This window comes from Hordeum vulgare, chromosome 7H, assembly GCF_904849725.1.
Source record: "Hordeum vulgare subsp. vulgare chromosome 7H, MorexV3_pseudomolecules_assembly, whole genome shotgun sequence".
Classification (NCBI taxonomy): domain Eukaryota; kingdom Viridiplantae; phylum Streptophyta; class Magnoliopsida; order Poales; family Poaceae; genus Hordeum; species Hordeum vulgare.
The window spans coordinates 620,372,525-620,385,546 of record NC_058524.1 but is presented as its reverse complement, the minus strand read 5'-3'; the positions used below and the strand labels follow the sequence as shown (position 1 = coordinate 620,385,546).

The 13,022-nt window shown below is 39.1% G+C and overlaps 1 protein-coding gene across 1 annotated transcript; it reads left to right on the top strand.

The window, feature by feature from the left end:
- Window positions 1–9,027: 9,027 nt before the first annotated feature.
- On the top strand, window positions 9,028–12,628 carry LOC123410686 (two-component response regulator ORR24-like). Its single transcript, XM_045103626.1, has 7 exons — window positions 9,028–9,118; window positions 9,217–9,352; window positions 9,457–9,609; window positions 10,447–10,818; window positions 10,911–10,987; window positions 11,344–12,291; window positions 12,390–12,628. The coding sequence occupies exons 2-7, from the start codon at window positions 9,238–9,240 to the stop codon at window positions 12,429–12,431; spliced, it is 1,707 nt and encodes a 568-aa protein (XP_044959561.1). The 5' UTR covers window positions 9,028–9,118; window positions 9,217–9,237; the 3' UTR covers window positions 12,432–12,628.
- The last annotated feature ends 394 nt before the right edge of the window (window positions 12,629–13,022 follow it).

Here is a 13,022-nt window from a genome sequence, read left to right as displayed (position 1 = left end):
TCCAAGTGTCAGATGAAGCTGGTTAGGCGAACTTGTACTTGATACTTTTGTTCCCTTTGCCACACGATATACGTTGTCGTGCTCAAGGCGACATGGTCATCCTTGTTGCCGCACAACCTCTTTCTCGTTCCTGTGAATCTGACCAACATTCGGATTATCTCACAATCCTCATCACAGGGCCATGCTTATCTAGGTCAGATCACCCAAGGGCCCGAGAGTATATCTCTCTTGATTGGAGGGGCAAATCCCATCTTGCTAGACCACGTCTCGCAGCATCGGTCTGGACAAGCCCGAAACCTACATTTATAACTACTCAGTCACAGAGTAGCGTTTGGTCAGCCCAAAACAAGTCTTTCACCATCCCGAGTACATGTGTGTGCTCAAGTCTTAGGACATAGAACACATGTTGTACATGAGACTCATAGATGACCTATCGCTGCGTCTCATAGTTGGGTCTGTCCAACTCAGACCTTATCTCGACTCGGATCCGACTACGTCGAATCCGACCATATCTTTCTGAGTCTATATTATCTGGCTAGCATCCAATGCTACATGGTCAGTGAGACCGAACCATCCACCGTATCATATGCTAGTCTAGTTGGTTGAGCGTCCACACAACTCTTTCGACTAGGGACCATTTAGGACAATCATCATACAATGTATAGTCTCACAAACAAGTCACGTACTTGTTAATAGACATCATTGATAATGTCCAAGGACTATATTTATTCAGAAACACATAGGAAATATCATCATACATGATTTCCTGTAGGGCATATCTCCAACAATATATGGGACCATTATCCTCACCTAGACAACGATACATCCTTCATCGTCAAGTTAAAGGATGACTTTGATATTATTATGGTATGTAAAGACAACATGTATTTTTTTAATGAAGCATGGCGCGTGTTTTTTCTTTAATTAACCTTTAATTTTCTTTTATACAATTCGACTACTACGTTTCTTGCCATGCAATATTCACTTTCTTGGACAAGTTCCATTTCAAAGAGAAGGATAGTACGTAGCCTAAGATAGCTCTCCTAAGAATGGAGCATTACACTTTTGTTGTTAAGGTAAAAAATGAAGAAGATCACACATATTTTTGTTGTTCTAGTTGGAGACCATTTTGGAAGGCATTTGGGTTGGATGAAGACATGAACACTACCTTTGATCTTGGTAATGACTATGTTCGTGATAATAACATAGAAATTTGGGTGTAGGCAGATGACTTGATTGAAGTTCTACCACTAGGTGAGTTTGGTACTCATCCCGACTAAACTTCTTTATTTTTAATTATCAGCTTATTTTTCTGCTACAAGAACTACATGACAAATAATAGATCGTACCTACTACTGTTATGGCTCCGAGCTTACTTGGTTGGAGAAAAATCATGTGATCTCATTTATTCATGATGTTCAGCATCATTCTGAAAATTACATGATTGGCAACATTTATCATGGATATGTGCCACTAGTGCACCAGTTGAACCCATATAACATCACTTTAGACAACTTTGTAAGAAGTTTTTTACCATTGCGTCACTACTCCTTCTTTGTCATACATTGTTCTTAAGCAAAACTAGTTTGCTAATTATGTTATTATTACTTATATTCTTCAACAGGTATTCGCACGAGAGATCGTGCCTAAATGGATATTTACCAATGGTGATTTGCATATGGTTAGCTTACGCCCAATTTGGATGAGTTACCCTGGTAAATACACGATATTTCGAAGTGAAGGCACCCTGAAAATCAAATGATGGAGCAAGGCAATGAAAGCATCCACGTAACAACTTGGAGACGATGACTTGCACTGTCCACAAGTCGGAGATAGGCTGATCTGTATTCTTCAATGGAGAGATTGAGGAGTTCACCTTTTCTATGCTATTTTACCTAGGAGAGAGCGGTAGTTAGTATTTCTAACTTGTGATAACTTGGTCACTTGCTTGTATGATAACAACTAGAATGATGAGGAGTTCACCTTTTTATGCTATTTTACCTAGAATGATGAAGAGTTGTTTAACTAGTATGATAACAACTAGAATGACGAGGAGTTGATTAAGATGGTGATGGTTGTTATATGATATATACTAGTACAAATTAGATAGATGCAAGAGACCAAGTTGAATTAGAGAAAAATACAATGTATTTTTCTCTAATTCAACTTGGTCTCTTGCATCCATCTGATTTGTAATGATGTTGGATGTTGTTCTTCCAAAAGTTGTATTTATGTTGTATATTAATATGTGTAAACACATGAAAATGCAATATAAATATATAAAAAAGAAATACACAAGATTAGTACTAGCGCGGGTTGAGGAAACATGCTACTAACAGTTAGCAGTGGCACGTTCAAGGAAACCCGCTACGGGTAGTTTAGTTAGTTGTAGAGCTGGTCGACCAACTCTACTCCTAAATATTAGCTGTAACACCGTAACAGTAGCGCGGGTGGCGGTGCTACTAGTAGGCTTTATACCCGCGGAAATGACAGGATTTCCCTAGTAGTGTAAAGATGAAACAATTACTTATGATGTTGATCCAGTTGTGTCCACTCCTTATATTAAGAAACCACCTTTTCTTGTTAGGATTAAGGAACATGATAAAACTAAAACTATGGTTAATAAAAGAAATTACAGGACACCTAAACCTTCTAAAAAATAAATATAGAACCTAATATGGCTATGGTTAAAGATATCTTTGTTGATAATATTGATGGATAGGTTATTTATTTCTCCAATGAGGCTGCTAGAATCGTAAAAACCTATGCACTTATAAACTTCCATTACTAGGAAAAAGCCTAGTAGTAGCGCGGGTTAAACAAGTAGTAGTAGCACGGGTTGCCGCGCTACTACTAGGGTGATACAACTAAATGGTAGTAGTAGCGTAGGTGCATCCCGGACTACTAGTACGTGTGTTAGTATAGCGCGGGTGCCACATGCGCTATTACTAACTATCTATAGTGCTTGTCTATGACCCGCGCTACTACTATTAATTTCAAAAATAAAACAAATCTCGATCCCGGGTTTTCTATCAATGGTGTCAATGGTTCGATCCAGCGACGACACGGACGGGCAGCAATGTACTAAATCTGGTGATGGCTGTTGGACAGGGACCGGATCCTGGGTACAACAATACGACGTTGTGAGGATCCTTTTCGCGGCCAAGACAGAGAGCTCCCGGTTGGCCATGTCGATGACATGCGCAGGCACGGGCATTGGAGGTGAGTAAAACTAGAGGGAGAGAGATAAAGCAAAAAAGAGAAACAAGGGAGAGAGGAAGGAGATGGAATGCCCATCGGAGTTGGTCGCCGATGGTGAGGTGCTCTGTCGTGGTGGCATGGAGACGCGAGGGAAGACCGGTGAGCTCCTGGATACCAGCGATGCGAGGCGGTGGCCTTGTTGGGCGTCATGTAGGAGGAGGTGTGCTTGGGCAGGAGCACCATGGGAGACCCTATGGAGAGAGGGGGAGAGTGATGGGAGAGAGGAGGGATTCGGGGGAGGATACGCGGATTTCAGGGCTGTTAACCTACCTTGTACTTAGTAGTAGCGAGGGGTATAAACCCGCATTACTATTATCAAAATTCTTTCGAGAGCCTAACAGGTGCATACGAAAGGAGCCAACAATCAACATATCATTTGGAGGTGAAAAGATTCAATGTGCCAAGCGAAAAAGGAGACGAAAAGAGTCAATGCGCCACACAACTAAAATAGATAAGGAAATCCAACATGCACTTGATAAAAAGACGAATTTTTTTGATGCAATACATGACAATTGGAGTTGGAAGTGGTCAACACGCTATATGACAAATTCATGTCTTGAGAATCAATAAGTTTAGATTTGGAGGATTGGACTGACACTTCACAATTAGTATTTAGGAAGACTTAGGGGCACCACTTAAGCTCATTACTGCAAATGAAGTCCAACATGATATTTATAGTGATCTACAAGAATTACCAATAATTGTATTGTTTTGTGAATTAGATACTATGTAATACTCTTCCGGGTACTTTTTGAAGGTTGATATTAGACCTGACTTTTGAGAGCTAATCTATGATTTTCTATTTTTGAAAAAATTATGGAGGGATGATATCCTATGAGTGTCCATGAAGGTACTTGTTGTTGTTTAGATGTATCATCAAAATCATAAATTCTGACATGAATTATTATGAGATACTATGGACTTAGAGACGATCTGCCAAACCTTTCAGATACAATTAAGGGATTAAACTAGTGCATACCATCTACATGCAAAATTTTGTTATGAAAAAAGAGTTGAGGCACCACGTGAAAACTGGAGATGCAATGTAAAAGGTAGAAAGTTACCATTTCCATTGGGTGAGTCTAATGTTCTCCAAGTTTATCTAAAAAGAGAAAACCATAGATGCATCCTTGCAGATCATTGCGTCCTGTTGGACTTCATTTGAAGCAATGAGCTTAAGCGGTACCTCGAGTCTTCCATATCTAAACTTTCTGATTCTCACGACATATATTAGTCGCATAGTGCGTTGACTCGTTTCATCTGTGTTTGTCGTGTGCTGCGTCTAATCATTTTATCTCTATTTGTCACATGATGTCTTTATTCGTAACATCCTTGTTTGTCGTGTGGTGCGTTGACTTCTTTCATCTCCATTTGTCATGTCTCGTGTGGCACGTTGACTCGTTTCATCTCTGATTGTCACGTGCCATGTTGGATCCTTTGATCTCCATATTTAGGTTTCCGTAAGCATTTTTACGTAGTTGTAAGTAGTACTACATCCATTAAATAATATTTATAGGATTTGCGTTATCATATGTTTGTGTCTCATAACATAATTATTCATGTGCATGAATAATGCAAGATCCATGGAAATTCAATAGGACATCATTGCTCTCTAATATTTTTCGAACATGAATATGAAACTAGTAAAATCTTAACTCTTGCAAGTAACGGCAGCCACGACCTTGTTTCTTCTACAAGGATGTGCTTTGAGTTTGAGGGAGATCCACCAGTCTAAATAATAACCATAGGCTTTTGGCCAACACTGAGTTGAACTTAAAATCCAAATTCTTTCTGGCTTCTCTATATTTGCGTGATGCTTTGACAATCGGTAAGTATTGCCAAATTTCCTTTTGTTCTTGCTGCAAAAAGGATTCAAGACAAATATTTATTTTGGATCCTTGACTCTAAAGAGTTTTGATTTTTGATAATTCTGAAAAATAATTATTTGAGGTGTAAATAAAGTTTGACTTTTTTTGCACATGCACACATAGATATTATCCGTGCACTTATAAATTTCATGTAATTCATGTTTATATACGTATGCACATACAACATTAAAGAGCTATTAAATGGATTTCGAAATAACAGACAATATATGCACATACAAATCCACATGGCACGGTTATTTTAATAAATTTTAATACATATGTAAAATATATTGATATATACATACATGTAGAATTATTTTCAAATTTTGTAAAGAAACCATTTAAATAGGATTTGTTTAAAAGAAAAATGTGGGCTCACTAGGCCCGACCTCCAAATCACCTCGCTTTTCACTGTCAGATCGGCTTATCACATGATCATGAACACTAAGTTCCATAGGGAGAACTGGCTTGAGGAAAACGGAGGCCCCTCCAATGCTGCAACCGAGGGCAAGGCATGGACATCACTGTGGAAAGTCAAAGTGCCATCTAAACTGAAAGTATCAATTGGCTCAGCATTCAATCCCATCTGCAGATGTTCTACATCATCGCCACATGGCGGACTCATCTCGGTGTGCGCTTTGTGGGATCAAGGACTCGTAGAGACACACACTTTTGAGTTGCACCATGTCCCGTTTTATTTGGTCTTTGGCTGACGAGAATCTAGTACAACAATTGAGTTTGAAACAAGGCTGCAATGTCAGGAACTGGATCTTTGCCATGCAGGACCATTTATCTAAGAGGGAGTTCCTATGTTTCTTGGTCACTCTATGGGCAATTTGGAGAGCTAGAAGGAAGGCTATATATGAAGATATATTCCATAGCCCACTCTCTACTCATCATTTCATCAACTCTTAACTGGCTGATCTAGACGCAGTTGAGAACTTGGGTATTTCAGCACCAACAGTCCGGACACCCACTGATAGAACAAGGAGTTGGCAGCAGCCACCGGCGAGCTTGTCCAAGATAAACGCTGATGCACTAGTGAGTAGGAATCAATGCTATGGAACCGTCGCGACAGTATGCACATCACACGAAGGTTTGTTCCTTGGTGCTTCAGTAATAGTATTTGGAGGAATCCATGACCAGCTGAAACTTGAGGGTTTGGCGGTTCGGGAGGCTCTTGCGCTCGCTGAGGACCTAAATTTGCAAGAGATCCATGTTGCCTCTGATTGCAAAGTGGTGGTGGACGATATCAAGCAGCAGAATAGGGCTATGTATGGTGCCACCATACACGAAATAATAGAGTATGGTAGTTCTTTTATTACTTGTAATTTGTACACGAATTTAGGAGCTCGAATCTCGAGTCTCACAATTTAGGTAAGCATGCTTTAAGGCTGGGGGCTGGCCGCCATGTTTGGTTAGGTCACCCCGGAAATCGTTTCTTCACCCCTGTAAACCTTGTGACAGTTGAATAAAAGCTTCGCGAGATTGTCTCAAAAAAAATCTCTTAGTTTATACATCACATGATGCAGTAATTCAGAAAAAAATTTCAATGCACTAAATCAATTAAACGAGAATTGAGATGAGGGTATTAATTTGAGATATCATCTCCAAGAGCCTCTTTTGGAATACAGCCGACATCATCTATATATAGCTCGAACATCTGGGTTAGAAAACAACAAAACGAAAACCAAGAAAGTAGACCGGGTCATGTGCCATGCCATGAACAGATATGTTGACATTTGACAATGGAATGGAAACAAAAATAACATGGCCACATAAAGAAGTAATTATTAGGTGTAAGTAAAGAATAATTTTTTTTGGGACATTCATATATAGATATCTTTACCTATTAATAAATCACCTATTGCTTCTGTGGTACGTCATTAAAATTGCCCTCGAAGTTGGCTTAAATTACCCACTATGCCACCCATAATTGGAAAAAACGGTTCAGATTTTTTTCCTGTCAACGCTATCCTTCTTAAAGACTGAGACCCTAATCTACCGCTACCAGCCGTTTGGCATAGTGGTTGGAGCACCTCTTGGAGAGCTGGGTTCGATCTCTCTTTCGTACAATTTCTTCTCCCCCCTTTTTTCTCTCTTTAATAGCAGCATGCACCTCCTTTGTCCTAAAACCAGTTCATGAGCCCGCCCATATTTTAATTTTTTAATTTGATTTTTATTTATAGAAACTCAAATTTTAAAAGTTGCAAAATTTGAAAAAAAAAATCATGAAATCGTAAATTGTTCTATAATTCAAAAAATGCTTTGGGAAATTATTAAATGTTTACGGATTCAAGAAAATGTGGATGATTTTAAAAAATTGTTCGCCTTTCTTACAATTTCTTCTCCCCCCTTTTTTTCTCTCTTTAATAGCAGCATGCACCTCCTTTGTCCTAGCACCAGTTCATGAGCCCGCCCATATTTTAATTTTTTAATTTGATTTTTATTTATAAATTAAATAGGGAATTTTCAGAAACCCAAATTTTAAAAGTTGCGAAATTTGAAAAAAAATTCATGAAATCGTAAACTGTTCTATAATTCAAAAAATGCTTTGGGAAATCATTAAATGTTTACGGATTCAAAAAAATATGGATGATTTTAAGCAATTGTTCGCATATTATAAAATAATTCATGATTTTCAAAAATATATTTAGCAAATATAAAACATTGATAATTCGGAAAATGATGATGCATTAAAAACATATTCATGAGTTCGAAGAAAAAGTTGATCGATTCAAAGCATGTTTGCTAAGTAAAAAACTGTCCATGCATTTCATACAAAAAATAAGTAAAAATAACTAAAATTTGTATTCCCCGTTGCAACGCACGGGTCTTTGTGCTAGTGATATACATACACATACAGAAGAGCCACTGCCTGGATGTAGAAATCACAAACAGTACATGCACGTATGAATCAACATGGCAAAATATATTTTAATTTTCAGATTTTGTAAAAAAATTAGATAGGATTTCTTTGGAGGAAAAATCTGGGCTCACTAGGCCCGGCCTCCAAATTACGTCGCTCATTCTATGGATCATCTCTCAGTTTGTAAATATCACATGATGCAGTAGTTCAGATAACTGAAAATGGATGATTGATTTGAGATACTGATCATACAGTTTCAATGCATGATTTTTTTTTTTTTGAGAATAGAGGTGAGGGTATTAATTTGAGATATCATCTCGAGGACCCTCTTTTGGAATACAGATGATACCATCAGTAGCTCGAACATCTGGTGAGAAAACAACAAACCGAAAACCAAGAAAGTAGACTGGGTCATGTTGACAATTGACAATGGAATGGAAACAAAAATAGGAAGCTTCATGGAGGGGAATGAAAACAAAAAAGGCACTAAACTACAGACATCTATCTCCTGTACGATATATCTTTCTTTCTCTCTCTTCTTCGTAAAGAAGAGATGCAACGTATGCACAAGTTAAGTATATGAGATTAGGCCTCCACATTTCCACGGTGCCATGTAGGTACAGATCTGACCGATGAGACGATGAATGCACAGTCACTCCATGCCCGGTCAAAGGAAGTAAAAAAGACACTCTCTCCATGCGACCGAACAAAGCAAGAGCCTCTCCTTCGTAATTCTAATGATATCATTCATTATGAAAAGAACCATTCATGGGATAACAACAAAAGAAAAGATATAAAACAGGAAAAGACCCGTGGTTTTGCTCTCCTCTCATGGAAGGAACCATGGGCTGACGGCACAAACAGACACACCGCCAACGTAAATACTGTATCTTCAGTAATTATGGAGTAGAAAGTACTGCATGGACACACACACACACACACACGGGGGCAGAGCGCCTTCCACCTCTGGACCGAGAGATTTCTTCCCTCTCCTATCCTATAAATAGCCCCGTGCTACCTCCAGCCCTCTCACCACTGCAGTCCTTCTCCTCTCAAATCGACATTGTTCTGTTCTACCTCCGGCGAGGCAGCCATTGTTAGAGTTCTGGGTTTAATAGAGGTTTTGGGTTGTGTTCTTGGATTGCTGCAAACTTTGTGTTGTTTGATTCCCTCTTGTTTTTGTAGTGTTTAATTACTTGATGGCGTTTGCTTTGCCAGGTGGGAAGAAGTTTGGAAAACATGGCCGCGATGAGTGAGAAGAAATTTCCGGAGGGGCTGCGGGTGCTCGCCGTCGACGACGACTGCGTCTGCCTCAAGGTACTCGAGGCCATCCTGCGCCGCTGCAAATACAACCGTGAGTCTCTTGATCCCTCCGCCTCGCCATAGTACATCAGAATCGTTACCATGTGATCTTTATTTTTCTCTGTGATAAATAACGCTTCGCTTGCTGCTGTACAGCAACGATGGTGACGGATGCGAAGACGGCGTTGAAGATGCTCAGGGCCGGGAAACAGGAGTTCGACCTCGTGATCACCGACGTGCGCATGCCAGACATGGATGGCTTCAAGCTCCTCCAACTGATCCGCCTCGAGATGGATCTGCCTGTTATCAGTACTACTCTCACTGCTCAAACCGAAGTCTTATTTTTCTTGTCCTTCCAATTGCACAAAGTATACAATTGCACAAACTAATATTAATAATTCAATTAAGAATTTTCCTCTGTTGTGTTTGCATTATTAAAGTACTACTCATCTTCTTTTTACGTGTAAAGTATTACTCATCTTCAATCTCCTTGAGATTTTTAGTCTTGAAAACTAATTTGTCCTGGGAGTTGCACTTTTCAATAGATAAATTGAGTAGGCTAACAATAATACGTACAAGCTTGCAGATTTCCTGACTCTGAACAAACACATAAATTTGTAGTCACACGTACTTGTTTTTTCTGAATTCTGAAAATAAAACTGTCAACAACGGTGCTTACTGTATAAAAACTAATATTTGTGTGACCACTTAACATGCTTCAGACAATGTTTGGGCCGATAACTACTTCCTAGTACGCTAGAGAAACATCCTCAACTCCCAACAATAGTACTTGATCTTCAGGTTCATCAATAGTTAGACGTAAGATCTGATTTCCCTAGTTGGAATGTGTTGCGATGATTCCATGTCCATTGTGCTAGAGTTACTTTTTAGCCATTATTTCTGTTTATTTGAATTGAATGTGTGAAATTTGTCCCATCTAATTTACATTAGACACCAAATTTATCCTAGTCGAAATATTTTCAGAAAATCATGTGTAATATCTTTGCTTCCCCGAAAGCATACACACTTTTGAAGAAGATTTAACCTTTTTCTGTCTTTAAGCATTGGGAAAAACATATGTACAGTTCAGAGATTTTTCTGAATTTACAAATTCCAGAGCTAAGTTACAGGTCATATGACATGCAGTGCTATCCGTGGATTGCGATAAAAAGGCTGTGATGAAGGGGATAACACATGGGGCGTGCGACTATTTGCTGAAGCCAGTTTCTACCAACGACATCAAAAATATATGGCAGCATGTTGAGAAGAGGAAAAATCTCGAAGCAATAAGCCACATCAACAACAACAACGATCATGATTATGATATTGATGATAGAGTGCAACCAGGGACTGCTGCCACAAGGACGGACTCGGAGAATGAGAGCAACGAAGGAGATGGTTCAAATGAGAATGAAGAGAGCACACACATATCCATCACCCAGAAGAAGACACGGGTGGTATGGACAATTGAGCTTCAGAACAAGTTTTTAGAAGCTATTAACAAGATCGGCCTAGACAGTAAGACCTCACATTTTGTGCGTCATTCATTGATACAGTTCTTGTGCTTCTTAGATTTTTTTTCCATTAACAAATTCTATTACTTTTTGTAGAGGTCGTTCCAAAAAGGATATTGGAACTAATGAACGTGGATTACCTCACCAGAGAGAGTATCGCCAGTCATCTACAGGTTTATTTTTTACCCTTATGCTTAATTTCACTCTGTGTGTTCCTGTTTTTTCTTGTCTAACAATTTTTCATATATATGTGCAAGCTTTTATTTTGTGGGGAAAATATAAATGTAAGCCGTAGTTATGCACCTAACGTGATGATGTGTGACACCCACAAAAAACATGGATATGTGTGTAATTTCAGTTCTTTTTTTCTTCTAATAATGAGTCTTCTTATAGAATTAATGCCTTTCACTTTGAAGTATTTTTAAACCATGCTACAATTCCATTTTTTTTGTTCCCACATGTCTATCCTTACGTTTTCCCATGAGTGCGCATCTCATACCTAGTTTGTTTGTCTATGCTTTTATTTCAGAAGTATAGGTTGCAATTAAAAAAAGTCAAATCAAATCCTTCTGGTGAAGCCTATGAAAGACGAAAGTCATCCTACAACAACATGAACAACCAGGGGAGTTTCATGCATAACCATGAACATGAAAGATGGCATATGTCCTCTGGTCTATTGAGTCCAAACAATTTTGGTGCAACTGGTCACCTAGCCCAGCTCGCGAACACACATAGAAACTTATGCATGGGGTCACTCATCCATGATGGTGGAATGCTCAAGCATGTCACGCCTCAACTGTCGGTTGCGGGAAGATTCCCTGGTTCCATTGACCCTCCCGCCAACTTGTACAATAACATAGCCAGTGACACAACGTTAGATGAATTTGCTTCATACAGTTTTTGTGATTCCTATGCTGACTGCATGCGTGGGAAGCTGGTGGAGACAAGCAAAGGCAAATTTTCAGATCCATCATACAAATCTGCAACACATGCGACCTTGCCTGGTGTTCTTCACAGAGATGAAATCCAGATGCGATCACATGTGAACATCCCAAGGATACCAAGGGCAACACCGTCAATCCAGATGCCTCTGCAAAATGAAATGGTACCACCTAAGATGGTTAAGGGTGCAAGCAACAGTACATCACTGGAAGGCTTCAGTGAGCAGATGGCGTCATTCAACATTGCAGGAAACACAAGATCAGTAGGAATGATGTTGAATGAAAACTCTACACCTGGTAATGGTAGAATCTCAATGACACAGGCTCATATGGTTAACAGTGGAAGCACTATTTCTGCAGTTTCCAACCTTCACGCAGAAAATATCGGTGCAATGACTCACAGGCTTGATGGCGGGGACACAGTTAGCATTCACCCCGTGCAGGAAGGTACTGTTGATCAATATTTGTATAATGATCAAGTGAATGAGATCGATGACATCTCACTGGATGACTTTTTTTCCGACCCGCTGAATGCAGTAAGGACTTTTCTCATTTGTTATTATATAGATTTTGGATATGAATAGTTGAGTTGAACTGGTGTATTTAGATCAAACTTTTTTTTTTCTCATTGCAGGATTTCACTATTGCAGATGATGTCATGGGTGGAGAAGAATAGTTATGTCTGTTAGCCCAACCCGACTAATTATTGTTTGTTCTTGCACATTCTATCGTGAAATCTTGTGAGTCGGTGTATCCTAGTTAGAAGTATGGTCGTGTGGGTTGTTTAGTTTATATTAGATTCAACTTTTAAGTTGGTGTTGTATTTCGAGATCCAACATGATGTTTTGTTATGTTATGTTATGTCAAATGTAATCAGTTCTTTTCTCTATGTTATCATACAGTGCATCTATTTTTCTGAAATAACTTTGCAGATTAAAAAAACATGTGACCCTATCTATGAGGAGGGCCTTAGAAGCCACACTTCATACACACCACATTAAATTTTCAATAAAGGAAATACATGTTTGCCCCCAAATGCAAAGTTAACCTTTGGACCAGAAGACTTCTACTCCTTCCTTCCACCCCCTCTCCTCCTATAAATAGCCCCCACTGCAGTCCTTCTTCTATCAAATCCACATTCTTCTTTTCTTCGTGCGGCGAGGAAGTCATCGCAGGACTTATGGGTTTAATAGAAGTTTGAGTTGTGTTCTTAGATTGTTGCGGGTTTGTGTTGGTTATGGCATCTAGAAAGTGGTCCCACAAACAG